The sequence below is a fragment of the Taurulus bubalis genome (genome assembly GCF_910589615.1).
Source record: "Taurulus bubalis genome assembly, chromosome: 20".
In the NCBI taxonomy this organism is placed as follows: Eukaryota; Metazoa; Chordata; class Actinopteri; order Perciformes; family Cottidae; genus Taurulus; species Taurulus bubalis.
The window spans coordinates 14938512-14954888 of NC_136608.1; the positions used below are offsets into that span (position 1 = coordinate 14938512).

At 44.1% G+C, this 16377-nt stretch overlaps 1 protein-coding gene across 1 annotated transcript; it reads left to right on the forward strand.

Moving 5' to 3' along the window:
- Positions 1-1029: 1029 nt before the first annotated feature.
- Positions 1030-13302, forward strand: nup37 (nucleoporin 37; the record flags this gene model as incomplete). Its single annotated transcript, XM_079235819.1, has 9 exons — positions 1030-1185; positions 1342-1463; positions 5901-5973; positions 6200-6294; positions 10323-10413; positions 12078-12259; positions 12362-12412; positions 12990-13083; positions 13175-13302. The coding sequence occupies 9 exons, from the start codon at positions 1030-1032 to the stop codon at positions 13286-13288; spliced, it is 978 nt and encodes a 325-aa protein (XP_079091945.1). The 3' UTR covers positions 13289-13302.
- Between the last annotated feature and the right edge of the window lie 3075 nt (positions 13303-16377).

Consider the following 16377-nt stretch of genomic DNA (forward strand, 5'->3'; position numbering starts at 1 on the left):
AAAGTAATTAATTGACAGATCATAAAGAACAACCTTCCATTTTCATTGAAAGGATCCTAAAGATTTATTGGCCTCAGTGGCTCAAAGGTACCGGGTAACATAACTTACTATCTATTCCAAAAAGTGTGTCTTTATGTCAGCGCCCACAAGATGCATTCGTATAACTAAGAGTATAATATGTTTATGGCTACATCAAATCACAGACAAAGATAATTCAAAGGTGCAAACCTCTAATGTTGTAGTAGTCTCCGAGTACACGCGTCCACGACAAAAAGCACTGTTTTGAATTTTTAAACGGCCGATGACGTTTATTGCCTCTGGCCAATCAGCTTTTAGTACACACCAATGGGAGCGGTTGACTACAAACATATTCCTCTAAAGCATTAAAATGTCATAGTTTCGTTGCATAAGTCTCTAAACCGTTATTTATTAGAAATATTACGTTATAGTTCAACAATATGCCAATATATTGGCGAGGAAGTTTATTTGTTTTCACCTACGTTGCGCGAAATACCCCTTGGCATTTGTACTCAATGGTACAGTCCATGACGTACCCGGAAACAGCACGAAAACATCTCAAACGCGCGCACCATTTGATTCAAGGCAATTCATGAAAATAAAGTGGTAAAGTACATCAGTCTATGCTGCGTTTTGACTCGGAATAAACTCTCATAAGCCATATGTAAGTATTAAGCTCTCGGTCGGAGCGTTAACGTGTCACAACGGGCAATATACATCTTTATTTGGCTTATTGCTAGCTAACGGTGCACTTACACTCTTTTTGTATAGCTTTTTGCCCGGAGACACGTGACAGTTCGTTGTGTGTATTGTTAGTAATATTGCCCATTGTGGAAATATTGTTCTAACCTCTGACTTTAGTTCATTTATTGAAGCTCAATTTACTGCCCAGTGTTGCTCAGCATCAACTAACGGTATCTTTTGACTTCAGACTAATGATTCTCTGTCTCCTCTTGTTGTGATGTATTACAGTTAAACTGATCTGAAGTCAGCTCTACCAGGACACCCAGCATGCAGGAGGACTCTAGCCGCAGTCCCAGTTACTCTGTGACATGCGAGGACTACGTTCATGTGGTCGAATTCAGTCCTTTCACCTCCGGTACCAGTGTCTCTCTACTGGCTTATGGTGGAAACCAGTATGTGGTAGTGGGCACCTGCCTCTTCCAGGTTAGAGTTGCAGGCTGACACAACCAGGTGTACCAACTATAATGCCCAGTGTGCTCTTTTCTGAATATATATATATATATATATATATATATATATATATATATATATATATATATATATATATATATATATATATATATATACTTGTTCCCACAGGAGGAGGATATGGAGGTTGAGGGAGTTGAATTCAATGTACTTCGAGCTTTCCATCATGAATTGCGTGTTGATGCTCTCGCCTGGAGTCCAGAGTCCCGTCTGGACAGGATACCCACTATCAGGTACTGCTATTTTGATTCAAGCACTTCAAGTTGCATGGTGCAGGACAGTATGGTTGAAGTTGCATGGTGCAGGACAGTATGGTTCAAGTTGCATGGTGCAGGACAGTATGGTTCAAGTTGCATGGTGCAGGACAGTATGGTTCAAGTTGCATGGTGCAGGACAGTATGGTTCTTGTGTCCGTTTGTCTGGAGTTCACATATAGCCAGACCTGTCTCCTCGGCGCTAAAGAGAAGTCTGGCTCCACACATCGGCATTCTGGTGTAGGGAGAAAATGTATTTCGTTATACCAATCACAAGTGTTTTGGGCGGCGCTAAGCACAGGATGCAGCACCATTGGCCTGGCAATACGGATAACGGAAGGTGAGGAGGATGCCCCGTGATGTTTATGGCTATTGCCAGGCCTAAAACATCTGGAGTCAGGCTAGTTTTGAGTAGATTTTGGATCTCCTTCCTGCATAAATTATATCGGCATCAAAATTGCAATGTATGCACATTCAATGGATCCAGATAAGATAAAATAAGATACTCTTTTATTAGTCCCACAGTGGGGAAATTGCAGGATTACAGCAGCAAGAGATAGTAGTAAAATAAGAAGCAAGTAATAAATATAAGAAAACAAACAACAACAAAAAATACACAATAGCACTGTTATTTATTTATATATATAAATAAATAACAGTGCTATTGTGTATTTTTTTTACTGTACATAATGTGTATATATATATATATATATATATATATATATATATATATATATATATATATATACACATATACATACATACACAGACAGAATAAACATATATACATACACAGACAGAATAAACAAGTATTTGTATGTATTTATACTGCACCAGGATAGTACACTTGAAATTATGCAAATGAGTCCAGTATGTCACACTGTACAATACACGTCACTACTTGAAATACATACTACCAAAAGTAAACACAATTTAGTCCATGTTGAATGACTACAGTCACACTAAGTAGACAGTTAATTTAATGTACAACGAGGAAAGCAAGTTACGATGTGTGCTGTGTAGATTATTGTATCTAACTTTAAACTTCAAGTTAGTTTTACCATATTTATCTATTAGATGGATGGATAGATGGATACTTGGATACTTTATTCATCCCTAAGGGGACATTAGTTTGTCACAGTAGCAAGCAAAGTTACATTGAAGACACACAAAATATAAGGAATGAAAAATACTCGATATATACAATCAAACAGCAGAGCGTATTAATTTAGGAAATTGAACAATAAAGAAAGTGCAAAAATGCAAAGTGTGTGTATGAAGTGTATATAAGTATGTACAGTGACTAACTAAACAACAAAAACGGTGCAAGATGTTAATTATGTTTATTGTTTCTATTATATTTCTACTGTTTTATTCTAGTTTATTGTTATGCACCTTTCACCGACTCAAAATCCTCGTATTTTCAACAACGCACTGGCAAAAATAACTCATTCTGATAGTACAAGGCACTTTAATTTTGGTGGCCCCTCTGGACGAAAGTGGTAGTGTTCCCTGACACCAGAATCCCTTTTAGGAAACCTCTATTTTTACTGCAGCAGGGTCTCCCCCGCTCAGTTCTGGTTCTGGTTCTCTCGTGCCTCCCTCTGCTCCAGCAGGCCCAGCTATACGTCCTGGGTCTCCAGCAGCGTGGTGTCGGCGTAGGGTCTCCAGTGCTTTTGGTGCATGCGAGTCCCTGTGTACGTGCCCCACTGGGTAGCTAATTGCCGCCGCTGCCATGAGCGCATACGACGGTTACAGACACTGTTACTCTGGTTTATTTGATCCAATACACCTCCACCAGCTGAGCCGTCCATATGATGAGAAGTGGTTCGGACATATTTGCCGAGTCATTAATCAGTTTAAGCGATGATGTTATTGTTACATCTGGCTACTTTTAATATACAATGTTTATGGTGGGATATCTGCAGCTCTAGTGTCTTTTTTGTATTGTGAAAAAACTTCACTCCAACATCAGAACCCTGACATCTATGTCTTTTAAACACAAGCGTATGAATATTCACGAATGCTCGTCTATTGACCAGAACAAGAGGCAGTTGTAGAGAAAGCACAGCAGCAGTCACGCTGTGTGAAAGTAGTCATCGCCGCCTCTCGCTGCCAGGATGTGAGCAAAGTTATTTCAGGTGGCCTCGGACAGGAGGGAAGTAGCCTAACTGTAGATTGTTAGAAAGCAAGAGTTTCCTCCTAATTGGAACGTCGGATGGGTGAGGTCCCACGATCCCCCCAGAGGTGTTTTAGGCTTTCTGTAATTGAAAAGGAAAAGCAGCGATAATTCCTGGCCTTCTGCGGTTTACTCCACAGGGCCCTCGAGCCAGCACTGTGACGTGCGCTCATGTTATTGCGCTGATGACTGCCCACTCGGGTTCCATCCCTCCCTTCGATCTGCACGTAGCCGTGCTTTCCAGGAAAAGTACAGCGTTCTCACGGGCTTGCCTCAAGCAGTGAGGCCCAGAGAGTGAGAGGGGTGAGGGGGTTGGCTTGGGCCGCTGCGCTGCCACCATCCACCACAGCAGCTTGTGATGGGAAGAATAATGAATCCTACAAAGACCAGACACACCACACATAACTGACTTCCACCAAATACAGTGTTCAATCTTTACAGTCAGAAAGAAGCACTTATGGGGGGAAAAACAAGTCATTTCAGCATTTACTTTGCAATCAGTGTTATATAGCATTCGAAGCCATCCAGAAAAATCTGATTAAACCCACCGTTTGTGCACTAAATACAACAATGTCCTGCAGAAAACCCGATCTGACAAGTAACAGCCTGATTTTAATTAATTACATTGTGGTCACATGTTGTGTCTGCACAGCATCTGACCAATCAAAGTCCCTCTCGGAGCAGATTTGCTCAGCATACAATATAAAAATCAAGCTAACGAGGAGTGAAGAAGAGCTGTTGTGGAAAGAAAATGTTACATTTGTTATTTGGAAGTTTTTTTTGTTTAAAAAGAAAAAAAGAAAGAAAAGATGATGATGTGGAACAACGGCAGGGATTTTCGTTCCGTCACGATGTAGGTAAAAAGGAGGGAGGATAAGAACCCTCACTGGCTTCCCACCCGTTCACACGGCCAGTTGGGTTTGGCGCCCAACCAAGCTCAAGTTTCAGCTCCGAGGATTTAAACCCTCTCTGAGGTGGTCGGCAAAAACTTTCTGCAGTGACTGTGAAAAAAGATTACACTCATACTTAACAAACAAGATATAACGTGTTACTTATTGAGCTAAAGATTTGCTCTTTGGCTGATTTATATTAATTTGTCAGACATTGTCCATTCATTATGCTAAGCTAACTAGCTGCTGGCTGTAGCTGCAGAAATGAGTGGCAGCAATATATTGTCCTCGAGAAAGAGATTAAGCATATTTCCCAGAATTTTTTTTATATTCTCTTTTTTTAATATCGTGAAGGAAACCTTAAGCCCATAGCATAACGCAACTTTGAAAATTAAGTTTTTTGCATGGGGAAAAACATGTGGAAGTCCCACACTCACAGATATTTATTCTCCTCCAGAAGTTTCAAACACAAATCTATCTTTAACTTTATGTTTCCAGGTCTCCTGGTTGAGGTGTCCTTTGTGATGACAACACCTCGGAAACTCTCGCCTCTCCTTTCTGTCTTTCTGCTGAAATAATAATCGCAGTGCTCAACGACAACAAAGCTGAAATTAACTGCTGCTGAGATTCACCGACGTTTCCCTTTTTTAACAGCGACCTTTTAATTGTAACGACACAAGATTGGGGGAAATCAATAAAGAAAATGGCTTTGACATTTAAAGTAAAAAGAGACCGAATGTGTTCCATGCTTTGCTCCAAAGTACGAGACTAATTCACAGGGTTAGAAGGCCTATCCTAATATAATCTCATCTACTGTAGCAGTAATACCCCGAAGCACGTTAAGGGTGTTTGTAGTGACATCCTGCCAAGTCCATCTGTGCCTGCGACTGCAAATGTGTGAACCGCTGTCTGTTTATTCTGGTGATATGTGTGTGTTTTTCTTGTCATAAGTGAGTTAGTGTAATTGTGTGAATAATTGCAGGCGCTGGTGTATACTGCGACTGATTAGAGGGGAAGGTTCCTCTGCCTGGCTTCACGCAAGTTCTTCAACAGAGACCTGCGCAAATGGCGTGAGGGATCTTGTGTTTATCTTAGCTTGCAATTAGAATCTCCCTGGCAGCGTTTCCACTGATCACTGTCCAAGTTCCTACCACACACACACACACACACACACACACGCTCACACACTCGCGCTCTGATCCAGAGGTGTCAGTCCAGCCGGCTGCGGGCGTGCGTGCAGGAAGAGACGTCTTCTGTCGTTGGGTCTGCACAGTCGGACTCTGTTTTGATGTTCTCCCCTTTTTTTGGTGTTGTTTTTATATCCTCCCTGTCTTTTCCTCCTTTCAGATTTTGCACCGCTGCAGCTGACAGAAAGCTACGCCTGCTGACCTCAGATCTGCAGGATAGGCATGAAGTCAAGGTAGTGCCACATCTGGAGCACATTGGCCCGAATTGCGGCATCAAACTTTCTCTCAGCGCTGACATTTGGTACTTAGTGATGCAGGAAATGTAGGCAGACACACACACACAGAGCTGCAGCCAGTGTAGTAAACTCAAGTTTGGTAGAAAATGCTCCTTTTAACAGTTTTGTTGATTGTGTATTTGCTCTTTTTGTTTACATTTAGTTCTCCTACATTGTTTTCTAGGTGATGGAGGGCCACACCAGCTACATTAACCATTTGGTGTTCGAGCCCACAGAGGGGAAACAAATTGCTTCCGTCAGTGATGACCACACTTGCAGGTCCAAACCGTTTTGTTTCCATGTGTGTGTGTGTGTGTGTGTGTGTGTGTGTGTGTGTGTTCCCAGCTTCTGATTTTCAGTTCTGTTCTCTCTTAATGGTGCAGAAAGTCCTGACTGTGTTTCCACAGTGAAACATGACGCTAAAGCACAACATGCTCCGGTGTGACTGTGCGTAAGCACAGAGCGGCTTTGTAGCTTTCCCAGCTAATTGGTTAAATATGGAAATCCAATTAGCTGCAGAAAGATTTTCCTCTATAACCGACAACACGGTCCCCAAATTTTCCTTTTCAATTAATGCTAGAGGAGGGAAAACGTGTGTCAGTAGCCAGGGTCACCGCAAGCCCCTCCCTCTTCGTCAGCAGGCTGGTTCTCCTACAACATGCACAGTTTACTGGGCCCTGCTCTTATAGTGTTAATGTACAGTAAGTCTGTTTTTTTTAATATACTTTTAGACTTGAGCCACGTCTTCACCAATTAATCTGCTGATTTTGTTTTGTCAATTAAATCGCTGGAAATGACGCAAAACATAGGAAAGCGGCAAATATTCAGACACAAGAAACTAGAACCAGAAAAAACGTTCGCAGATGAATCTCTCCGGGCGGTCGCTTGACACAAAAACAATTCATAATGACCCAAACATGAACATGTCGCCCAATCATGAACGGCGGTAGCAGCAGCAGCCGGGTGGCCACATCCGTGTCGCCGGCCCGACGATCGGCCCCGCCCCCCTCTCGGCCCGTCTGAGTCTCCGCTCTCCCCTCACCCTGCCTCCGCTGACCGGCCAGAGAAAACAGGAGTGCGCTCCATCTGCTGAAAGATTTAAATTCTGTCATGTTGAGAAAATATGGGACGCGGGAGGAAGAGCGGGGCGCAACAAGGGATAGATCAAGTTAACAGGAGAGGACCTTCCAGGCAGCCCACACAAACTGCGAGGGGAGGAAACTCGTCCTGCAGACAGACGGCGAGGGAGGGAGGGGAGTGTTTGCCTGCATGTATATGCTCATGACCTCTCCATCGCTCTGTTGGGTTTGGCAGCAGAGCCTCTACTATAAGTTTGCTTAGCTTTGTCATCACTGTCCCCTGCAGTTGTGGGAACTCGGCCGTTGCCAACATGCAACCTGACGCTGCGGCGTCTAGGCGGGGAACCGGACTCCACTTCCCCCGGGTGGAGTTTGCGTTTGGTTCACGGCGTCTCGACCAGTACGGAGACGGAGGCGAGTCTGTGGGGAAATGTGCCACCTAGAGGTCGCGAGGGCACTCTGCAGGATCCTGAGGGGATTTGGGGTTGACTGAGTTCGCAGATGAACTCGGGACGGAGCACACCTGCTGCTGCTGCATGCATATGGTTTAAAACATCATGTCCTGTTCTCTGTGATAATCTGGTGGGATCTTTTTTGTCTCTTGATCCCTCATCTTGTGTAAAGGGGCATATTACAAAAGCTTGATCCGACCTGAAGAAACCTCCACATCACATGAGCTCCAGTCCCCCGTCAGTAGATTACAAACTGGTTGCTGTTTGACGCAGTTGGTTATAAAAAAATAAATACTTTCTCATACAATTAAATGGTCAATGTTTAGGTTGGTGCGGCAGAAAGCTGGATGTTTCAGCCATTATCCATAACTATGACCTTATTTTCTACATAATTCAAGAATTTATCAATGACATTTTTTGCGATTTCAACTATATATGTGTGTGTGTGGTAGATTTAACTTTTTCTGTTTCGGCCGTTAAACGGTAACTCCAGTATTCTTTTTTTTTAATGATTTGGTCCAGTATTGAGGGAGAGCGCTGTAACAACAAGCCAACCAATAAATACGTCAAATGGTTTCAGGAACTTTTTCAAATATAAAAAGTCTGTGGTTTAAAAAAAGCGGATCATATTTGACGGCGTTGAGCCGGTCCCGTGGAAATAGATGCTGATGCAAACATGACGCACTTCGACCCGTGATGGGATTACACCGTCCGGCTCTTCCAGTTTCTCCCCCTCCAGAGAGTCGCCCCCCGATTATTGACTCTGCTCTCGACAATAAATCCGATCACGCAGCGCTAACGGCATTTCCCGTTTCCTCCACTTATGGGAAACATTGACAAGCCGTAACGCTCCGGCCACACTGTTTTCTCACTTAGATAACACAATACGGGGACGTCAGATGTCCTTTTCAACTCTGTTGTACATGGAAGCGGAGTGTTATTGCTTGATGTAGTGTTATGCAATGACACAGTGTTTTATCAGGGGCGGTCACGCGTGTTTTCGTGTCTCATGTCTTTCACCTCGTTTGGCGGAGGTTGTGTTTTTTTGGGGAGCCGGTGCGCTCCGTTTGAAGGGCAGAGTGGTTGACCACAGTTTGGCCGTTGGTGGTGTAGCGTGCAATTGAGCTCTGCTTGGCTAGTGGGCTGAAAGAATAGGGTTCAGTCGTTGTTTTCCTGGTGTGGTCTGAAGGGGGGGGTTCGTTTTCTTTTCTCTCTTTTTTTTTTTTTTTTTTTTTTTTTTTTTTGAGTCTGCACACGGGCAAAGGAAAGAAGCCCAGAGTTTCGCCGAGGCTCTGTCCTGCTGCAGGGGAGATGAGGCAGGAAAAGTTGAGTGTTTACTGAGGTCTCCATCTGAGACGGGGCATATCCTCCCTACACCGCACCGCCGAGGACATCGATCTCTCCAACAACACACTTGACATTTAGATGGTCTTTGGAGGTACTGTTTGGGCTTTATTAGATGATGTCTTCTGCATGACCTCATCAGTCAGCGCCTTCCCATGCTCCACAAGCGTTTGCTTTATATTCCCAGAAACACTTGCAGGCCCCGCGCCCCCCGTCCCCACCTTTTTTCTTCTCGTTCTGATGTGGTTAACCATAGATCCAGGTCTCTCCGTCCAAGTGATTCATTACATCCGTGGTCTCTCTCAGCTGCTTTTGCCATCAACGAACGGGGTCTTATTAAGCTTTTGGAATCGGCTATTATTTAAATGAAGATTGCTCTTAATCCTCACGCGGGCTTGCGGTTGGCCTTTTTTCGCTGTTTTTCATTTGCACAAAGCCGGATGCCGTTCGACTTCTCTGCTCTTCTTCAGAAAGTGAATGTCAGCGGGGCCGCCCACAGCGAAACATTTGCTGTAACGCGAGTGGAGCGTAACGGCGAGTCAGGCGAGGATGATGCCCCCCCCTCCCCCCCCCCCACTCCTACCCCTGCATAGCTCAATGTAACGAGAGGCTGGCGGTTCTCCCTGAAAGAGGAGTCCAGCATGAGTCTGTCTGTCTTCACAGCTCGGGGCCCAGATCTGAGAAAAGAGCCCCCGTTCCCTGGAAACGCACAAAGAACCCTGCACATCCCTCTGGCACGGCGAGCAGAAGTTAGATCAATTCGCAGCAAACATGACGCTGGATGAAAACATGTCGTTCATCATTGCCCCCTCCGCGCGCCATAAAAGCCTCAAAGTCGTGTGGCTTGTATTGAAAAGTTGAGCTTGAAATCTGTCAAAAAAAAAAGGCGAACGAAAAACAGAAGAAGTATTTTGGCCGACTGTAACGAGGAAGCTTGAGAGGCTGAATGTGGGTTAAATTTAGGCCATCAGGACGATGAACTATGCCACTTTGTTTTGGATCCAGCCCCACAAAGAGAGAGAGAGAGATCTTGGGAAGGTGAAATCTCTTCAGGTATTATGTAAGTCTCTCAGGGGGAGCTCAGATGCCGAGGCTTTTTCTTCGTCTTCTTCTTTTTAAAGAACTGCTCTAAAACCCCATCTTTGTTGTTAATTAAGAGGTAGTGGGTTTTGTTTTGGATTTGAGGGCCAGAGCGGTTCACACATCAACTCGAATCAATCCGTAGCATCGCTAATGAGAAGTGATTAAAAGTCCTGCGTGTGTTTCCCCCTCCTTCACAATAACCTGAGAACTATTGGAGGTTTTTGCAAAGGAAGGAAGAAAAAACTAAACATGCACCTAATAAAAGTGAGCAATTATAATGTTTGTACAAGAACACTAAAAGCACACTCGTCAATTCTATGCCAATGCTCGTCTTTATTTACCTCCACAGGGTGTGGGACCTGGATGGAAATGAAAGCTCCACTCTCCGACTCGGCTCTCCTGGCATCAGTGTGTGTTGGCACCCGGAGGAGGCCTTTAAGGTAGGAGGACTGTTTCAGATGAACGCTCGTATTCTGAGGTCAAACTCTGGAGTTTAGGGCCGCAACTAACGGTTCATTACCGAGACGAATCTATTGGTCTAGCAAATGTCTCGTTTTGCCACTCAAAAGCTATAGTATTCAGTTTAGTGTGATATAAAACAGAGGAAAGCTGGTCATCTCTGAATCTGAGAGCCTGAAACGATGATCTAAAAAATATGGCAATTATATCTGGTGAAGTGGCCTTAGATGACCAGCGAGGTGATTTGGCCATTCCAGATGAGTCGCTATTGCGATCCAACAAACCTGCTAATGTGAGGCCCGACTATAAAACGGAAAGTACATTGTGAAACACCCTCTAATAAAACATTGTCTCGCAGATGCTTGTCCTAAATGCTCAAAATAAACCAGCACTCTGTGTGAAAAACTCTCACACATCTGTTTTCTGTCCAGCCGCTGAGTCTAAATAATTAGGTAATATCTGTCTTACAAGGTTTTTTTATTTGCTTCAGTTAGCAACAATTAGCATGTCTTGCCAAATGAATCAAAGTGGGGAACGAGTCTGAAAGCAAAAGCCTGCGTCAGCTTTAGAGAACGTCGGGACGTGATGATTGTTGAAATGCAGATAACTGCACGCTTTTAAATTGTAATTCTCCTCTCGAGGTTGTCGTAGTCGTTCTTTAAGAACTTGAAAGATAAGTATAAGCCCCGCCTACTCCTTACCCTCTGCACGGCTGGAAAAGTTCGAGAAATTGTCGACCAATTCCGACGTTGAGGAGAGGTGTTTTGAGATGCTGTTCAACCATCTGGTGCTCAGCTTGAAGCACGCTGACTCTTTAATGGAGGATGTTTCCCTTTTCTCCACTGTTGCATGCTGGGACGCGCTCTGTATGACGCTGACGGAGGATAAATGGGAATGGAAATGGAGGAATAATACGATTAATTTAAATAACATGAAAAAACAAACGTAGAACTTTTTTCATCCCAAATAAATTGTTGTGTTTCAGTAGCAAAGTTGGTAACACTTTATAATAAGTACACACTATTTAGCGTTATAAAGCATGAGTAAACACTGGATTCATCAATTATAAAGCATTGTTCCAACATGAACACATGTTATAAATGTTTTATTCCTGATTAATAAGCTTGACTATTATGTGTTTCATGATTGGGTTTTCATACTTTTTAAATGATTGATTCCCCAAACCAATTATTATTTAGGATTTATAGATGATACACTAATGATTAACATGTGCTTTATAAACGTGTTTTAATACTGCAATTCATGACTAATTCAGATAGTTACAAGTCGTTAACTAGTAAAGTGTGCAAATATACAATATAAATAAAAAATATAAATTGTCAAATCAGGTGATTCAGTGATTATGTCCGTGATATTTCACATTAAAGTGCCGTAATCCAGATCAGAGCTCACATGGACCTAACTCATAAATATTGTTTCTAACAACCCGTCTTGATAGATAGATATTTTTACTGTCATATGCACAGTTAACAGAGTTATCCGTACAATTAAAAGCGTATTCCGCTTGGTCCTCCTTCCACACAGAAATAAAAGTACAAATTAAAATTAAGAATACAAAAAAAAAAGTGCTATAAATGCTAATAGTATGAAAGAAATATCTAAAAATAAGGCATGTCCCCGACAGTTAATGGTGGCGGAGAAGAAGGGGACGATTCGCTTCTACGACCTGGTGACCCAGCAGGCCATTCTGTCCCTGGACTGCGGTCAGTCGCCGCTCATGTCGGCCGACTGGTGCCTCACCAACACGATCAAAGTCGGCGCCGTGGCGGGAAACGACTGGCTCATCTGGGACATCACTCGCTCCAGGTAGCCGGGGGAGCCGGACATTGTTGTTGGACGATGGCGCCTCCGAATACAACGGGATGTGCTTTAATATCTTCTATTTTGTGTGTGTTTTTTGTGTTGCAGTTACCCACAGGAAACAAGACCAGCGCACATAGATAAAGCACGGTTATTCAAGTAAGAATCATTTCTCATTCCTGGTCGAAAAGTCGAAGGTCACGGCGACCTCGCAAAACACTTTTTTTTTTTTTTGGCCGCCAACGACGTCGGGGATGCAAAACAAAGTCTGGTTGTATAAACGTCTACGAGGGAAAATGACTCCACTTCTCACTTCATTCATTACCTCAGTAAACATCGTGAACATGAGTTCATGGTGTCGAGTCTTCTTCGATCCCGCATGGCGCTCGGCCCGTGTTTTTAGCTTTAACCCTTTCACGGAGCGCTGAGAGTGAATCATAACATTTCAGTCGCTTAAAATTGTCTCATTCGGTGTTGGGTTGTGCTTATCTGTCACTTCTGGCTGCAAAAAGCACCTAAAACTCAAGGCTTCTACTTCTCATATATGCTCTATGATTATTTATTTTTTACCAAGAAATGTATTTTATGTCCCCGTGCACCCAAACAAATGCAGATTCAGGAGCTTAAGTTTTGCATGCGTTAAGAGTTATCATTTTTCTATAAAGCAGTTTTTAATCCCCAAGTAAAAATGTTCTTTCGACGTAGCTTAACTTTCGATGTCGCCCCTTCTCCTCAGGTGGTCCCGAGCCAACGAAAACCTCTTCGCCACCACCGGATGTCCGGGGAAAATCTCCAGCCAGTTGCGCATCCACCACCTCGGCCACCCTCAGGTGAGCGAGATGCTTTTCATCCGCCGTTTTTTTTTTTTTAGCCGCTCTCCTCTGCTTCCGGTCTCACATCGCTTCCTGGTTGTCGTTACAGCCGGTGACGATCGGATCGGCCGCCGTCGGGTCGGGTCTCAGCTGGCACCGGACGCTCCCGCTCTGCGTGATCGGCGGCGACCGGAAGCTTTGCTTTTGGATGACCGAAATGTAGACGTCTGCACAGCACTTCCCCTGGTCGATGTCGTCCGACTGAGTGTTTCTATTCTAGTAGAGGTTCAATAAAATACATATTTTTTCTGAGTATCTGCTGAGTTTTTATGGCATTTGCACGCTTGAGTTTTGTTCTCTTTCAGATCTGCCTACCGATCCAGGTCGGCTACAGATAAACGGCCGGGCTGGTCGGGTTTCTGCGAAATGGCTCGTTTTTCTCTTCTCTTAAGTGTCAGTTACATCAGCTTTCTGTTTTGTCCTGCCAAGAGAGCTGTACTTCGAAGGAATGCACCGAGGCGCCAGCGCCAACTCTCCACTTCACCAGTCAACATGATCGTCGTACTACAGGTGTTCTCTCTCTCTCTCTCTCCAACTCCTATTTCTCACTTTCCTTTACTATCAATGACCGCCGGAATCATATCAATAATATGTCTGCTGCGGAGCGCCGAACATCCGCAGGAAGGTCAGGACGCGGTACAGCGAGGAGGCCAGGCCGCTCCAGCGGGGTTGTGAGTTGTAATCATCGGAAGAGCTTTGGGAAGTAAGGGAGCCATTTCAGGTCAACTTCAACTCCACGGCATGCAATGCAGACCAAACATGGAAGACGAAGGTTCATCTGGCAGGAACTGGTAATGCCCCGCCCCCCGTCAGACAAGGACTCATTGTACTAGCACAGGAACGCCGTCTCCGTTTTCAAAGCAGCAGGGGGCACTCATTTAATTAACTTGATCGTGAACCATTCCCGGTGACAGCCGATCACTTGTTTCCACAGATGTGCCGGCTGCGTTACCAGAAACGCACTCGGTTTGGGATCGTGCAGCGACGTGGACGGGACGCGTCGACCGCCGTCCGCAAAGCATAACCTGCAACTGAGCGAGTCCAATGTGGGCGTCGTTGCTGTGCGTTCGACGGATGCGAGAAGCTGCCATTTCTGTTTCCGTGTTTTGTTTCATGTCATTCGTGCAAACTTTTTCCAAAGAGTATGAAAGCTCCATCGGAGGACACTCACTGAGCCGCTTTCCTCTGAAACACGAGTCCTGAGGCTCGGCGGCTTCACGGATCCCAGCGACTCGAGGACACCATCTGATGGCCGACGAGCAGAATCGCACCGTCTGCGAACTGATTTCTGCAATAGATCCACCGACTCCCCTCTTTTCCTGGAAGCACGTCCTCAGATGTCACTGCCACCCCCACCCATGGGCCTCCATGTCACCTTTGATGTAACATAGCATTGTCCCTCACAAACAGTGTTTTATCTCTCATGGTGTGTGTGTGTGTGCGTGTGTGTGTGTGTGTGTGTGTGCATTAATAACAAACTGAAATGGATGAAAGAGCCTTAAAATCCACACCATCTTTCTCCTAATCCTCCCTCAGATAATTCTCCTGCGGCCTCGCCGACTTTAAGCCCTGGGCTCAACGAAAAGAGAGCAAATAAAAATAATGAGGAGCACGATACAAAGAAAGAGATTAAAGGTCTTTGAGGCCGGTGTTTGATTTTAATCTCACGGCTGATTTGTTGTGCGCCGCCTTTTCCCCCAGAATGAAGCGATTACTCGTCGATCTTGATGAGTAAGAAGGGAGTCGGCCCCAAAAAGGGCTCCATCGCAACTTCTGAGTAGTTCGTTGATCATCGGCTGCTCTGTCGCTTTTCATAAAAAGGACACTGTTGCTGGCTGATGCTTTTTTAATTAAAGCCTACGCGTGTTGACGCTCCTCCGGTGGGCCGTTTGATCGCTGACCTCCTGGGAAATGCTGCCGAGCAGCTCGACCAAAGCCCATTAACACGTTTTATAATGTTTACATCGGCTGTCTTGAGGATATTAGTGGCAACCCTTCACTTTTTGTTTATTTAACACTCGTAGTAGCGGTGGGTGACTCACTAGAAGATGGGAAACGTGTGGTTATTAATGGCTCGTTAACATTTAGACCCGCGCACTTGATGGCGAATTGGAAAGGGAGAAACACGCGAGCGTTTAATTAAGGCGTTACCGTCATGAACCTAGAAGCTAACTCACGGGGTGAAGCCACGGTCACGCTGGAGGACGTTAAACTAAAAAACAGATGTAACCCAAAGGTTTTCAAAGGAGTAATTCAATTATTAGCCTAGCTTAGCATAAATACTAGAAACAAGGAGCAAGTTGGCCTTGCTTTGTACAAAGTGGAGCAACACACCAACCAATAGCTCTTATATTTAGGTATTCCTAAACCTCCATTACTCCTTTTTAATGAGTACAATAGGATTCAATTCAAACAAAAAATAAATGAGCATAACAGATAAATTAATATCACAGTGCAGGAAGATGCAAAAAGCCAAATGGGCTTGTTTGAAGCCTCCACCTATATAATATTACAAACATATGCATAGGTTGCAGTGCTTTCACGTCCAGATGATGCAGCTTTGGGGTAATTAGCATATGTGGCTTTCTCTGATCATTTCACCTAGATGTCCAATATTCCAACAGTTTACCTTGAACTTTATGGTCCAGTTTGTAGGATATAGAGGGATTTATTGGTAATAAATGGAATATAATACTATGTTTTCATTAGTGTATAAATACACAAAACTAAGAATCGTGTTTTCGTCCTTTATCTTTACACAGGGAGACGAGTTGTTACGTCACCTGAAGGACTCTTAAGTTGAAAAAGGAGGCGAGATCGTAAACGGGTATTCAGTTGGTTGCAATCCACACCTTCACCACTAGATGGTGCTAAACCCCATACAATGCAATGTCAACAAAACCACCCAGTTAGGTTTAGAAACAACATCGTGGTTGGGCTTAAAATAAATAAAATGCAAACAGCATAAGTAACGTAACTTCAAAATAACTCAACATTGGTCTCCAGGTTGAAAGCCCCTGTTTTATCTGAACATCCAATAATGACCTAGATGGGTTTACAAGGAAGTCTGGTTCATCTCATACAGGCACTAAAGTATTTTGCTCCCCGGGAACAACAGCTGTCTGTCCTTTAATGGTTCTAACTGGTCTTAACTGGTCTATCAGTCACTAGTAAACGATGTGTGGACTTTGAACAAAGCTGTATGACCTTTATCGGCCTTAAGGGCACGATGACTTGTTTCGGAAGAGCTTT